This window comes from Thamnophis elegans, chromosome 3, assembly GCF_009769535.1.
Source record: "Thamnophis elegans isolate rThaEle1 chromosome 3, rThaEle1.pri, whole genome shotgun sequence".
Lineage (NCBI taxonomy): Eukaryota > Metazoa > Chordata > Lepidosauria > Squamata > Colubridae > Thamnophis > Thamnophis elegans.
The window spans coordinates 30,937,785-30,953,001 of NC_045543.1; the positions used below are offsets into that span (position 1 = coordinate 30,937,785).

At 35.7% G+C, this 15,217-nt stretch overlaps 1 protein-coding gene across 3 annotated transcripts in view; it reads right to left on the bottom strand.

The window, feature by feature from the left end:
- SUPT3H (SPT3 homolog, SAGA and STAGA complex component) overlaps positions 1-15,217 on the bottom strand; it is a 242,300-nt gene that overhangs the window by 65,103 nt on the left and 161,980 nt on the right. For all 3 annotated transcript variants that reach the window (XR_004254980.1, XM_032213304.1, XM_032213305.1), the window contains one exon: positions 395-470. Coding sequence is in view for 2 of the 3 variants with exons in the window: in XM_032213304.1 (XP_032069195.1) it covers positions 395-470 (76 nt within the window). In the remaining variant the exon portion in view is untranslated. The remainder of the gene's footprint in view (positions 1-394; positions 471-15,217) is intronic.

Genomic DNA, 15,217 nt, shown 5'->3' on the forward strand with positions numbered 1-15,217 from the left:
GTACGAAATGAAAATGGAAAATAAAAACACATTTACAACAATATCACGTGTAATCAATTTATACAATCATACTGCAGGTGAACATGTACAAGAGATTAGTACAAGAAGAAATCTTATGAAGGGACTCCCAAATTCATCTATAATGAGACTCATTGAACTTGAATGTACTCTCATATTCTCTTTAACAGCCTTATGTTTTGATGATGTGAATTCAGTGGGCATGCCAGACAAATTAAAAGCCTCTGGGGGAAAAAAAACAGAGACAGTGCCATTATTGCAAGTTAAGCATAAATGACATTTTTTCCTTGTTTTGGCATTAAATGAATTTGCTTTTTAACTACTACCAACTTGAAAAATACTACCTTTGAGAGTAAAAATTTTACACAATACTTACAAAAGCTCAACTGACGGCTTTCACTGAATTCTGCATATTGTGCTGAATCCATCACTCTTGCTTGTCTTTCTGCTCTCTGGAAAATGATATAAATGCATACATCACCCAAAAGATTAATACAACTCTATCCTACCTTTCTCCATGAATCACAGGATGTCTCTTTCTCTCTCTCATACACACACACACACACTCCTTGAAGACTTTTTTTTACTTCATCAGCTAAGTTATAACATTGTAAAAGGGTATGATTATGACTCTTTACTGGAGCAGCCTATCTTAATCATAATCCTGCTAACTTTTGTTATACATACACTAGTATATTAGCAAAATGATAATATGAGAAATCTTGAGAAACAATTAAACTAAATCTAAATACTCTTCTGCTATTCAACACTGGTGGGCTGCTCATGTGTCCTTGCCTAATCAAAAGGAAAACACCAGACGAAATTCCTTGGGATGAGCAAAAAGCCTCGAAGGATCCTCGAAGGGCTCTTTTATTAGAAAAAGTTAGTTACAGCGTCATAATCACACATGGCACAAGTAAGCTAATGAAAAGTTCACAGCATTCCAGAAATAAACCAATAGAAAGTCACATCATGGCAAAGGGTGGGCAAAGGGGGAACAGAAGATTACAAGCTGCATGGCATTGGGAGGGGGAGAGAGGGAACAGAAAGCTATAGCACAGCATAGGGGGGGAGGAAGGGCATGTGTGGGAGTAGGCTCACACAGTTCTTGTTACATTAGGCTGCATAGTGAGTTATGACCGTTAGGCAATGTTTTTGCATCCCTGTGTATGTGTGTTTCAGACAGCCGAAGCTGTCCTGCACGCAAACATCCAGAATGAATTCCAACAATTCACTTACCAGTGTATTATTTCATTTTTCAACAATAGAAACTGTTCTCTTTGCCTATTTCTTATTTCTATAGTCTGGAACAAGGCAAGGAAACAGAGCAGTGCTCAAATGAAGGATAAAATAATATGTGACAATCTTAAAGTAGGACCTGGCGTTATCATGATAAATTAATGAAAAAAATATTCATCTTGCTACATATTAGTGTCCCCCAGTTTTTTCGGAAACTTTTCCCCTCTGTATCTGGTGCTGTTTTCCTCTTTAATTTATCCTTTTTATTCTCATTACACTCAACTTGATTTGCTGATGCTGCCATCCAGTTTAATTCAATAGACTGAGAACATTTATGGTTCCTTTTGGTAGATACTATGACATTACCCTTTCAGATGTAATTTCAAAACAATGCAAATTAATACTGCTAACCAGATTAAACCAAGCCAATAAAGGAGGAAGAAGGAAGAAATCGATGATCAGAAGAACACTGCTCACAGAACAGCTAATTGAACACAAAATGAGTAGCTTCAACTCAGCAGTAACTACATACCACTTGGTTAAGATCAACAATGATGAACAGATAATAATAATGAAAGATTAGACTGATGTTCATTACAACTTGGCAGAAATCCTATAGCTTTGAAAGACAAACTAGAATATTTAATTTTGCTTCATTTTGTTCCTACACACAAAAAAAATCCTGAAATAAGCTATATTGTATAGTATGTACTTAGAGGCAGTATTTATTTATTCTGAGTAGCTAAATAAATAATTTCTGTGGCATAGAGGCAATTGCTTTGCCCATCACCTGCCCTTTTGGTTTCCACTGCACAGCATGAAGTATTCTGCTGCCATCACCTCCAGTGGACATTCCTCACTATTTTCCTTAGGGGCAATCATCATGTTTTACCTCACCTGCGCTAGGCTTGCCGCTGAGGTCAGCTGTCTCAAGATCCCTGGTATAGCAAGCAGCCCCAGAGTTGCTTTATCATAAGGCCAAGAGAACCAAGCAGACAAGATGTTCTCCTGTCCTAAGTATGTACACAAGGCAGAAGAAATAGAAATTCACTCCCAAAAAGAAATCCTCCTAGACTATAGGATTGGAGATTTTATGACTCAAAAGCCATGAAGAACATTTAGTATAAAATAAATGGGAACTACTGTTATAATCACAAAAGTCAAAATGGCACTTGAGCTAATGAAATATTGTTAAACTGTAAATTTAATGCAAATCCTAAAGGCCCTAAAACTTATTTCATACTTGTAATTTAGCTGATTATGCCCTCTAAAAACCACATAAAATTTTAGAAAATGAAGCAGAAAGTATACAATAATATAAACCATCTTAAAAATTAGATACAGTCTGAGACTTCAGCTGAAACTAACAAAACTTTTGTAACACAATGACCAAAGCTGGGATGAGCTGCAGACTTGGAAATAAAAGAACAGATACCCAATCAATTCCTGTTATCTTATTTAATCTTGCATTTTAAAGCACACCCATCTCTTCTATCAATTAATATGAATGAATATGTAAGAGTAGCAGTTTTCAAAGTTATGCTAAACATTGTTGTGAATTTCCAACTTAACAAAAAAGTCTAATTTATACCAAAGGCAGGATTAGATTTCAACCTTAAAAGGGCCTCAAGAGGAAGTAATAATCACATATTTTCTTCTTTCCTCTTCTACCTGAAAAAAATGTTTGTGGAATTTTCTATGAACTAGTCTTGAGCTAATCTGAGGAACATAGGAAGTTGCATAGACTTACTCACAGATGAGAGTTATATAAATGAGAGGTCCATACATATGTAGTCTTCTGCAGGAACATATTTTTCTTAATTTATTCTTTATATTAATGTAAAGTATGTGCATATGTGTGTTCACGTATATATGAATTTTGTTTATAATATATGTTAATGTTTTATATATTATATTGCATATTATATAATAATATATTTTATAATAGCAAAATAGTAAATGATTTTTCCTTCCATTTTATGAATTTTGAAAAACAATATATTGGAGCATCGGATCCTTTTGAATGTTTATTTAAACCTGGTATGGTATAGTTTTCCATCGTGACCCGTCAAAACCGCGCTCGACTAAGCCGCGCCCGATTAAACCACGTCACTGATGTCATCAACAGGGCGACAATAGCCAGCGCGGAGAAAGAAGGGCGCTTTAAATAGCGCTTTGAAAGCAAGCCGATTCAACTTAAGGTAAGGGTTAGGTTTAGGGTTAGGTTTAGGTTAAGGGTTAGGGTTAGGTTTAGGGTTAGGTTAAGGGTTAGGGTTAGGTTTAGGGTTAGGTTAAGGGTTAGGTTTAGGTTTAGGGTTAGGTTTAGGTTAAGGGTTAGGTTTAGGGTTAGGTTTAGGATTAGGTTTAGGGGGGTTAGGTTTAGGTTTAGGGGTTAATTTTAGGTTTAGGGTTTACAGCGTGCTTCTGTCTCCGCGCTGTTGTCGCCCTGTTGATGACGTGAGCTATGCGGTTTAGTCGGACGCAGTTTAGTCGAGCGCGGTTTTGTGGTGGAACCGTTTTCCATAAACTTAAAAAAGGAACTACATCATTCTATATGAATCAACATTCTCTTTTAAGTGCTGAATACTCATATAATCTTTATTATAAATGACTGTTTGACTGTCCCAAGGGTGCTTTTTCAAGAGGCAACTGGACTTTCTGGTTTTTTATTGAAGACATTTAACTTCTCACCCAAGACGCTTCTTTAGCTCTGGGGAATGGAAGAATTTATACTCCTTGCAGATAGCTGGTCATTTGCATTCTCCCTGAGGGTCATTGAGTCCACCTGGAGGTTTATCTGTATCGGTCAGGGTCACCTAAGTAGTGCAAATGTGTATGGAGCCTTCTTGGAACTGTTGAAAGGACTGTTGTAGCCTAGAGATAGATGATCCCTCTCAACAGCGAGGGATATGACATAATCTATTTCATATCCCTCCTGCCATATCAAGGAATAATTACAAAGCTGTGATTGGAAGAATATGTTAATCTTACATTAATCTCAATTTCTTAATATGTACTATTTTAATCTAAGAAGATTCCCTCAAGTAGGTGTTTCACTGAAAATTTAAAATGCAATCTTACCAAAGCATTTCAGTGTTGACCTAAATCACATCACAGAAATGTATGGAAATAAGCCTGGTGGAAGTTGGGCTTTCTAAGTGTATCTTTAAGACAAAGATGAAGAACACCTATTCTGGAGTTTATTCAAGCATGAAAAGCAAAACAAAACACACTAAAATTTACGCCACCCAATTCAAGGAAAATTGGCCAAAATTTTATATATTCCATTAATTATATATTTATTTCTCTCCCAAATAAATGTTTAAAACTACCTATTATGCAGTGTGAAGTTAGAATTTTGAAAACAATCAAGGGAGCATTCATAAATTTGAAAGACTGAATCAAGCAAAAGTTTGCACAGCCTTCATGCTATACTGTTTCACATAGTTTCAAATACTGGTATAACAACACAATTATTCTGATGTTTATCCTAGAGTGCAAGAGAGAGTCCAATGGGATGGAAAGGAAAAATGAATGCAAAGAACATCAACTGTATGTGGATTCATTAGCTTGAGCTTTACTGATAATTTATCCTGTTTCCTAATGAAAGCAAAAAAACCTCCCCCCAAAACCCACCATGTCTCTATTAAAAAGCAATCAGATTTGGTATATTGGTGACACTTTAAAGGGCACATTATGTGGGAAAACAAAATAAACATTTACCCTGGCAAATGAAAGTAGGCTTGGGGTTTTGACATGCTTGGCAGGCATGCAGAATTATATTCACATCAAGCACACAGAAAACCTAATTTAATATTTAAATATTTGCTTAAGTAATACACTACTTTAAAGCAACAGATTAGAAGACGCATTTTTATCAAAACTTTTTTTTAAATACTCTAAAAAGAATACCCCATTGAAGTAATACATTCAGGTGAGATCAGAGAGTTTTGATCTCTCTATGATACTGCCTCTGTTTTCAGACAACCAAACAGGCATCCTTCATCTGTCAGCAAGAGCTATTTCAAAACTATCTACTAACAATCTGCTGAGCATTACAGACTGTAGCTCTCACCAACAGATTTGCATTTGTAAAATCTCATCAAAGCTTTTATGCATTTGAACTCCTAACCCACTTCATTCTGACCAAGAAAGTTTGTATCTTATGATTTATTATTTATGTTGATTGCTTATTTGATATCCTATGATTATCACTGAGTGTTCTATCTTGTGATTTATGATGATTGTATTTTATGATTACGATCATGATTCATCACTTGTTATTTGTATGTACACTGAGAACTTACGCACTGGAGACAAATTCCTTGTGTGCCCAATCACACTAAAGAATTCTATTCTATTCTAAAAAAAACAAAAAAAAAACCAACAAATCATTTCCAGTGAGGCCTGTAAACAACTCTTAAATATATTTAGTATGTGAAAAAATTGCACTTTATTTTGCATGTTTTAAATTCCTTTCCTTTTTATTTTCCTTTAGCAAGCTCTATGGACCAAGGGCTTGTTATTTTTCATCACAATCCATTACTTGTGATGACATTAGCTGTGGCCCACCATAATTTACAAGGTACAGTAATACATTCATTAGATATGAAAATGCCAAAATATTCTGTCACCTAACATGGATTGGCTAGGTTTATGGACTGGATGGACCATCCAATCTAAGCATTGATTTTTGTCAGTACAGAGAAAAGAAGAATGAACTACACTGTATAGCAAGGCAGAATAGAGCAGTGCCAGAAAACTTCTACAATAAGAACTTTACTACTTTTGCTTTTCTTATTTCTGTAGGAACATATTTGTAGCAAAAGACTGTCCAGAAAAGGACTTCGGTCAGGATATCATCAACAATTCCTTTTTTTCTCCTTCCAATTTTCTCAAATAGTTTTCTCTAATTCTCCCTCCTTCATATCCCATCTATACATGTTCTTTTTTAATTGAGTTGAGTAGAAAAGGTGGAATATGCAAATGGAACAATTATAAACTTATATTACACTGTCAATAATCATATTCTCTCTCTTTTTGTGTCTCCCCCTATTATCAGTGCATCTGAGTAGAGCTCAACAGTAGCCAGTGTTCAATTTCATTCCATTTAAATTTTGCTCCACCATCATTCATGTCATTATCCCTGATGTTCCCTGATGCTCTCTTAAAAACCAGAAATAAATGCAAAGTTCTTCAATCAACTAGGTTCTCCAAAGTTATACAGTTTTTAATGTAAAAGAATTCTACTCCTCTTTCCCCAAATATGAGTAAGTGTAATTTTGACTTGTGGCCCTTGATTGATCCAGACATTTTTTACTGCATTTTAATTGGCAGTTTAGAAATACAGATTATACAGAATGTTACTAACTAGAAAAATGTTTGTACTAAAGCATTCAGATTATTTCTAAAGGCAATATGAGTAATTGTTTTGTTTTCTAATGTCTTCCAGAAAAACAAAATGCATTATAAAATGCATTATTCCTGTATCTTTGAAGAATTACAATATTTGAAACAAACATTTAAGCCGTTACAACAGCTTAAAATATCTGTAGCAGTATATTGATCTAGTTCAGAAAAATGAGAATATGCATGATTTATTGATTTATCATCTGAAACAAGGATAATTTCCTTTATACAAGTCTGATTAATAGAAGTGTTAAAAGCAGGTACACCTAAAGTATGTACAAAGCTACACTGGTTATTTTTTAAAATTATATTAAAGTTGTTACACAAAGGCCTTTAAAAGTTTTTCATATAAAAGTTTAAAATTTCCTTGAAATATATGCTTGGTTTCTGTACATATGAGCTGTTAAATTAACACTTTTAAACTACTAAAAAGTATTTACAAAATTGAATGGACATTTCTCACCTCAGAAGACAAGCAAGGGAAAAGATGACCCTCCAGTTATATTAGCAAGGAGAAAGCTGAAGCCGATGCTGCCAACTAGTAGCTTTTCTGTAATCTTGGGAAGGAGAGACACTTACATCCTTTCTGCATTGGAGTTATAATTAGCCTCCTCACCAGCTATTGTAATGGGTCAATAAGAGGATTTCTAGTGATACAGCAATGTTGCTGAATGCGGTTAAAAATATTGGGTCCATTTTTTTTTTTGCAAAATTTGGACCTTTGGAATGGGAATTAGGACTGGGACCCAAAGTCCCAACATCTAACTTCAATCATTTTGCCCTTAAATTCTGGTAGCATGATTTTTGAAGCCACTATTACTTCAAAAAGAAAAAAGAAAAAAAGTGCTGGGGAAAGAGACTTATGCAGCTCAATACTGTTGTGACTGATCCTTTGATTTTGAGGTGTGTGTGGTTAAACTGTCTTTCTACAATCAATCTGAGACAACTTTGCAATTATAGGATATAAGACCATTAGTATTTGATACAAACTCACATGGTTGGCATATATAAATACTTTTAATTATTTCAAAGCGGATGTAATATGTACATCCTTTTTCTTTTTCCAAAAAATTGTTTGATATGGTTTGCATAAGGATTTCCATTACCAGACGCTGTGTGTAGCACATTACAGATGTCTGCAGCCTTCACGTATCAACAATGCTTTGAATAACACCCCCAGTATAACAGTCCTCTTGTCATTGGTGTTGCCTATTATAGCATAGGAATCCCACACAAGTGGATGAACAGACTTTAAATAATACCATCTGACACTGGGGAGTGGAGGCGAGGAATAGAAATCTGACAAAGGATTGGAAATGGTTGTTAGCCATGGGAAATAGGATCCAGGCCACTGGGGAGAGGCTCATCCTTCTTTCCTTTGATCAGACCAACTATACTTTTAAATATTGTTTCCTACAATTCATGGGAAAAGATTTTACCATCATTTAAATGCTACTTAAGAAGCTATTGCCATTATTTTTTGCAAATTTATTTCAAAGTAATATTTTCTGAAGAACATCGTAACTCACTTAAAGGTGTTTCACAGTGCACAGGTTATGCTAGCAGCAGACAAAAACTGTGTACTAATATCAGAAAAGGATACATACATGGGTACAGATTGCCCATGTTATCTGTCATCATATTATTCACAATTTTGTGAAACTGAGGTTGATAATTGCAAGATCTCTGAATACAGGTAAATGTTTTTGCCTATTGCATCTGCAGTGTTGCCCTTTTTTGCTCGCATGCAAATTGGCGAACTGTTTTTATGCATCTTCACAAAAGATACGTTTTTAAGGATAAGGCCATCTATGCAATGTGTTTGCATTTTGTCCTCTTTCTCATTTGGTTATGGTGGGTCTTGGTCACAAGGATCCACATGACTTCTTTAACGCAAATGGCCTTCTTCAGAGAAACTTGCTTATCTTTTGCTTAATTGCTATAGCTGGTCAACTGGGAGCACTAGCATTCATTGGGGAATTTAGATCATGTGACTTGATGCTAGTGCTGTCTACTTATTCACAGTGATCTCTTGATCATGTCACTGAATGCTATTGTGATATCAGTGAGACGTGCTGTGACCAAGCGAGGAGGAGGAGGAGAAAAAAATACAGGTTATCTATACAGTCATAGGGGAAGAGTGAAAAAATACAACTGGAAGAAAGGGAAGGTCACAAGCACCCGAATTAACCTCCCAGAATTACTTTCCATAAACTCATGATATTGTTATTTGTATTGCAGTTTCTTTAACTGTGATTTTATGTTGAGATTGGCATTCTCTGCATAACAAAAACCATGTTATGAGGAGGCTGAGGAAGAAACAGGGGGACCTCTAGGCGTAAACATCCTACATATATAGTTTGTTAGTAGCTTATCTCATAAATGGCAGCTTACTCCAGGCTCAAAAAGTCTTGGAAATAGAGATTCAAAATATTCAGGAGGAGTAGAGTAGAGTAGAGTAGAGTAGAGTAGAGTAGAGTAGGGAATAGGAATAGAATATTTGGCCAAATGTGATTAGACACCGAAGGAATTTGCTTCCGATGCAGAAACTCTCAGTGTATATGCAAAACAACAGAACAATAATAACCATAATAATAATACTAATAAAAGGGGGTAATAAAGAATGTGAGAGGTATAATAATAATGGTACAGCCATACAACAAGGGTAAGTGTACAAAGACATTAGACAATATTATGAGAAAATTAGGGAATAGAGAAAGTGTTCCCACTCAGAATACTATTGGCTGCTAAGGTGATTTGGGCAGTGGGAGATTCCTTAATGTTAGGTGTTAGGAGACCACAGAACTCCTAAGAAAAGCGCTTGCACAGTGATAACTTCAGAATAAAAAATACCTATTCTGTGATGTTTATTAAAAATGAAGAAATATTTCTTTACATGAAAACAAAAATAGAGAATCCCACTTTAAAGTTAATGAATTGTTTCTGTCCAAAAAACCTGTAATTCCTTCAGAGGCCTGATACGCCAAAATGAAACTTTCTCTTCATCATCATAAAATAGTAGATTTTAAAATCTTCTGCTCTGTCACTGTGGGATTGGGAACTCTGGTCCTGTCCGAATATCAGTGGCATGCCAGTGTTACATATAATTCATAATTTCTTTGTTCTGAAAGTGAAGTTAACTGACCAAAGAGCAAAAATGAGATCCCTTGGGATCGTTGAAAATTGATGCTGAATACAAACAGAAAAAGATCTAGTCATAGCTTTCTCATGGTACAGGCATAATACGGATCTGATAAAAATGCTGAGAGTTTTGAGACTCGATTAGGAACTTTCAACACACATTCAAAAGGCCATAAGCATAGTAAGAATTTAGTTGAGATTCCAAACTAGAAACACTGTTCTGTAGGAGACTGGTAAGTAAGTTTCACTGGCCTGCAATTGTTCCTTTTCTTAGCAGCTGCGGGGTACCACAAACCACTACTTTGTCCCCAGTGCAAGTTACATTTATTTGAAAGCTGTTACGTGTGATCATTAAAGGATTAAGATTCACTACAATACTCCATTCTAATATACACACACAGGAGTTAAATGTGGCTGTATTTAATTAAAATGGAAGCCCACATGTAGTGGTTGGTTGGTTGGATAAAGACAAATAGGCTGAAGTAGAAGCCTGGAAAGACTATGCTTGTAATGGGGAGTTTATAGGTCTGCCAACAGAGAGCTCTACATGTTCTAGATGGGACTGAATTTCCTGAACAGCTTTGTCTGAAGAGTTGCAGAGAGTAGAGTGTGACCATCTGAAGGGCTGCCAAAGTCTGTCCAGTAGTGCTATGATAGCACTAGGGAAGAGCGGTATTCGCACATTTTTTTAAGAAGTAGGGTACAAATGAGAATTCACTCTGGCAGGCAAACCATTTCAATCCCCACCTGTTAATCTTCTCAGATTCCACCCAACAGAAATTAAACCAATATAAACAATATGTGTCTCTGTGTTTGAATCATTTGTTTAATACTTTTTAATCTTTAGTATTACTGTATAAGCTAAATTTAACACATCATGATTTTTCATTTGGGTTGAATTATTCTTTGTCTATATATTGACAATCTCTCTCTCCCTCCCTCTCTCCCTCTCACACACACACATACTAAATATTATATTCAATCATATCTACATAGCTACATAACCTGACACTCATGTGCATAATAGAGTTTTAAAATCTTACATTCTATGTAATGTACAATGTGCATTTGATGAAAAGCTCCTGGATAAATTGGCAGATTCTTGACATGCTTAATATTTAGAAGCACAAGGATGTTGTCTCATACATCTTCTCAGGAGCCTGACCATCAGAGCAGGCAAAGGAATTCTTCTGCTATTCATAACGCTCATTGTCCAATAATTAAGTTAAAGTTGCTTAATGTTAGCAATGTTTAAAAATACTAAGAAAAGAGATACTTATAACCCATTCTTAGGATGAATTTTGCAGCAGCTTCTGAAAAGTCAGAGATTTGCCTTTGAGACATCTCCAAAAAGAACCTCATATCAACTTTGGTTGGCAAGAAGCCTATTTGGGAAGGATATTTTCATCTATTAAAAGTATTGGTCTTCCACTGTTTATTCAAATAAGAAATGTACTATGAAAGCAGTTTGGTGCCTGTGGTGCTGAATTATTGCTATGTAACTCTCAAGAGCGGGAAATTTATCCCTAAACTAGAAGGCAAAGTGATAGATGAATAGTGTGCTTTTTAATCCTGAGGGAATAACTTCTGAAATGCAGCATTCAGAATGCAATATTGTTTGCGTACCAGTTCAGATTTTTTCATCACAGGGTTTTTCTTCCTGTGAGGGTAAGTAGATGAGCTCCCCATTATAAAATTATTTGGCAGAAATTAATTTTATTTAAAAGTAAAAAATAAATGACCATATTTTGAAAAATTCAATATACTTCCTACTAAAATAACAGAGTATAATGACTTTATGATCCTGTTTTCTTAACTTTATCATATTGTATCAAACCTCCATTGGTCAAATAATCTTTCTGTACAAACAAAGCACAACCACGGCTACAAAGCAGTGTTGGGCAGATGTGCTTTGATAAATCTATTCAGGATCTGAAAGATATTCTTGACGCAACCTGGGTTGCTCCAAGAGTAATCCATTCTAATGTTTCTGGGATCAGAAAGAGATTCCCTTCAACCTCTTCTATGTAGAAAAAGCATAAATGCCAAAACAACTGCAATATTTTTAATCCAAATAGGATGACATTCATATATTAATTAAACTATTCTGAGGTAATTCAGATTTCCAAACTCCACAGATATTGGTGGAAAAGGCTTTTGGCTACAATTCTTTGAAATTTGATTTCTCAATATAAGGAAAACACTTTTTTGCTTTCTTCTGAAAAGGAATGAAATTTACAAGAAAACTAGATCATTAAGAATGACCCACATTATATGTCACTTGAATTGTACTGAGAACCTTTGAGGTATTTATTTGTTAAATGCATTTTAAAAACCTCAATTTGAAAGATTGGAAATAAACTTTGCCAGTGAGGATTCATGGCAAACTACACATCCCTGAACAAGCGGGAATGCAACAGCCATACAGTGAACTGTGGCTTGCAAAATTTCTCCAGAAAAAAAAAGGGGGGGGGGAGTGAGATCAGTCACTGGTACTGCAGACAACTGCTCCTCATCAGTAGATTGCAGAAACTGAGATTTTTATGGTTGACTTGAGTTGAGCAACTGAAAGTTGAGAGATTTCAATCAAGCTCATACCATAATGCAGCTTATATGGACATGCTGGAACGTTGGACTAAGGCTCCAAATGGATCTGAAATAAGATTTTGAAATTAAATTTATAAATCCTTCCCATGGGGAAATACTGTTGTTTTGAATTCTTTAAAAAAAAATTAATGGCACTTTAATGTACTGTTAACTCCGCATAAACTGTCAAAGATGTATAAGAGAGTATCAAATATATATTGGAAATGCAAACAATTTGAAACAACCTTTTATCATCTCCGACAGGCATGGAAACTTGTTGACCAAGAATATGAAGCATTCTCCATCTCTTGGAAGTGATTTTACAAATTGCTTCATCAATCCCAATTTTATGTGGAGAGGTGGTAGAAGAACTTTATGGGAAGGTACCAAAGTTTCCCAAAGGACATTTTTTTCACTGACTGTTAGCACCCTCGGTTGCCAACTCTTCTTGGTCCAGTGATTTTGTCGGTCTCGACTGTCCCATAGACACAGAAAACAAGGGTATTTGGTATACCCAGCTTGTTGCCCGAGCAGCATGCACAAGACCTTCAAGTCCCCACACACTTGCCAACCATGGTCTTCATATTTAAGTTTACAAAGAACCAATTTCAAGTTCTTGTAGGTTTCCTTCAAGTGTACGGAATGACCTACAGGTATGGAAGCATAAAAACCGTTGTGGATTAAAACTGCTTTGAGACTTCTTTTTGAAGAATCTATAAAAAGACGTCATTGCTCTGAATCATATTGGATTTTAAATTGACCCATCAGATCTTCGACATCGATGCAATAAGCCAACTTGTCTTCCTGGGCGAAGTAAGGAACGAACTCCTTTTCAAGATGTCTGAACCATGAAGATGACACTCCTGGCAATAATAAATTCTTGCTTTTCAGCCTTGATCTGAGTAACTCAGCGGCATCTTTGGGAAGATTCAAGTCTCTTACCAAATCATTCATCTCCTCCTGAGAAAACAATTTTGGTCTTGTATCATCTTCAAAGTCAGAACTTGATTCGTCATCTGGCTCAGGTATGACTTCACCTTCATCGGAGCTAGGTATCTCTTCCAAGGTAGCAGGGGGTTTGGGTACTGGTATATCTGTGCCATGGGGGATGGGACAAATTGCTGAGTGAAGATTAGGGTATGAAACGGAATGCTTCCATTTGGAATTAAACCCTTTCACATTGCATGAACAAAAGTAACAGTCAACACTATGGTTCTTTTGCTCTCGCCATACCATAGGAATCCCATAACAGAAAGATTTTTTCTTACCCTTGAACCAGTTTCGGAGGTCCTCAACACACCGTTTGCACACTTTATGAGGCGCCCAAACTTTATCTTGATATCCAATTTTAGTCCAAAGTATGCAAAGTATACTTTTTCACAAAGTCTGTAATATTCTGCTGTTGCTTCAACACTGTATATTCACCACAGATGAAACAGAAACTATCTGGCGAATTAATACACTTTCGCGGAGCCATAACATAATGGTTGAAGAATGACGAGCTAACATGAATTGCGATGAAAAAGTATGAACAGCCTAGAACCAAGAACCTGATGAAGATTCGTGCACAAGTGTGGCATGCAGGACAGAGCAGCTCTGTGTCTGTACACAAGACGTCACAGTGCTGGCCACGCCCCCTGTACTGACCGAAGATGCTGCTATCTGCCCTATGTCTCCCTCCCACTGGATTCTTCAGGAAAGATTAACCCCTTCTACCATTAGAAGCACAGACTTAAAACTTGCTTAGCTTATGTATATATTGCTGACCATCAGATTTACACTGTTATATTTTTTTTACATAACTCGGACAAACCTTTTAAGGTTTTTTTTGGTATTTTATATCTTAAATGCACTTATGTGAATTAATTAATAGTAATTTGGACTTTATATTTGGTTGAAAACACATAATATAAAAAAATACCAAAAATTATTTTTTTTGATAACTTTGAAGACAATTTTGCATGTTGTGGCAATTCATGACGTCTAGGAGTTTTTTCAATATTTTATTTGTTTTCAGCACACCAAAATACATGGAAATTAGATGAAAATAATCAAATAGCCTTTTATTCGCAGACCTGTGTAATAAATCGATTCCAAGGTCCCCCTCCTCCCAATTGAACGGCAGTATCACTTTTAGGGATCTGACACCTGTCTTCTTTACAGCCCAAGAAATTGGGGAAAGTCTCTTCTAAGCCTGTTGCCTCACCCACTACCCAGCTGAAGCAATGCTGTCTCTTATCTGACTGTTTGCTAGTCAGCTTCTTTTGGCCCTGTCTCACAAGGTCTTGCCCACATTTCACTGCATTCTACAGGAAGTGAATAACAGCATTTTTCTATTTAACAGATAAAATTCCAAATAGCCCATTCATTTTTCTCTAGTGTCATAACTATCCACACATTCGTGTTACCGAAAATAATAATTAAGGTATTATTTTGCAAGCCAACATTTTGTTCCCCTCACCCCTACAATCTGGGCACATATTCTGTACACACTATTTTTTTATTTAAAATATTTATTTAAAATAACTTCAGTTGATTTTCATTTTCTGTTTATTCAATAAGGAACAGTCCAAATTAATTAGTATCAAGCTGTATGCTGCTTACCAAATACTTCACAAAAGAAAAAAAAATTACACTAGAAGTGTACTAAAGTGTATCTGCTGTGAAAATTTTATATTGATAAATCTTTCATTACTAGGAGAAGTACGTGACAATATGTTTGGGCAACACTGAGTTAGACTGGTTGCCAAATATTTTATTTTCATATACCTTACTTTAGACCCAATGGCGCTGATATTTACAATGTAAACCGATGGGCTATACT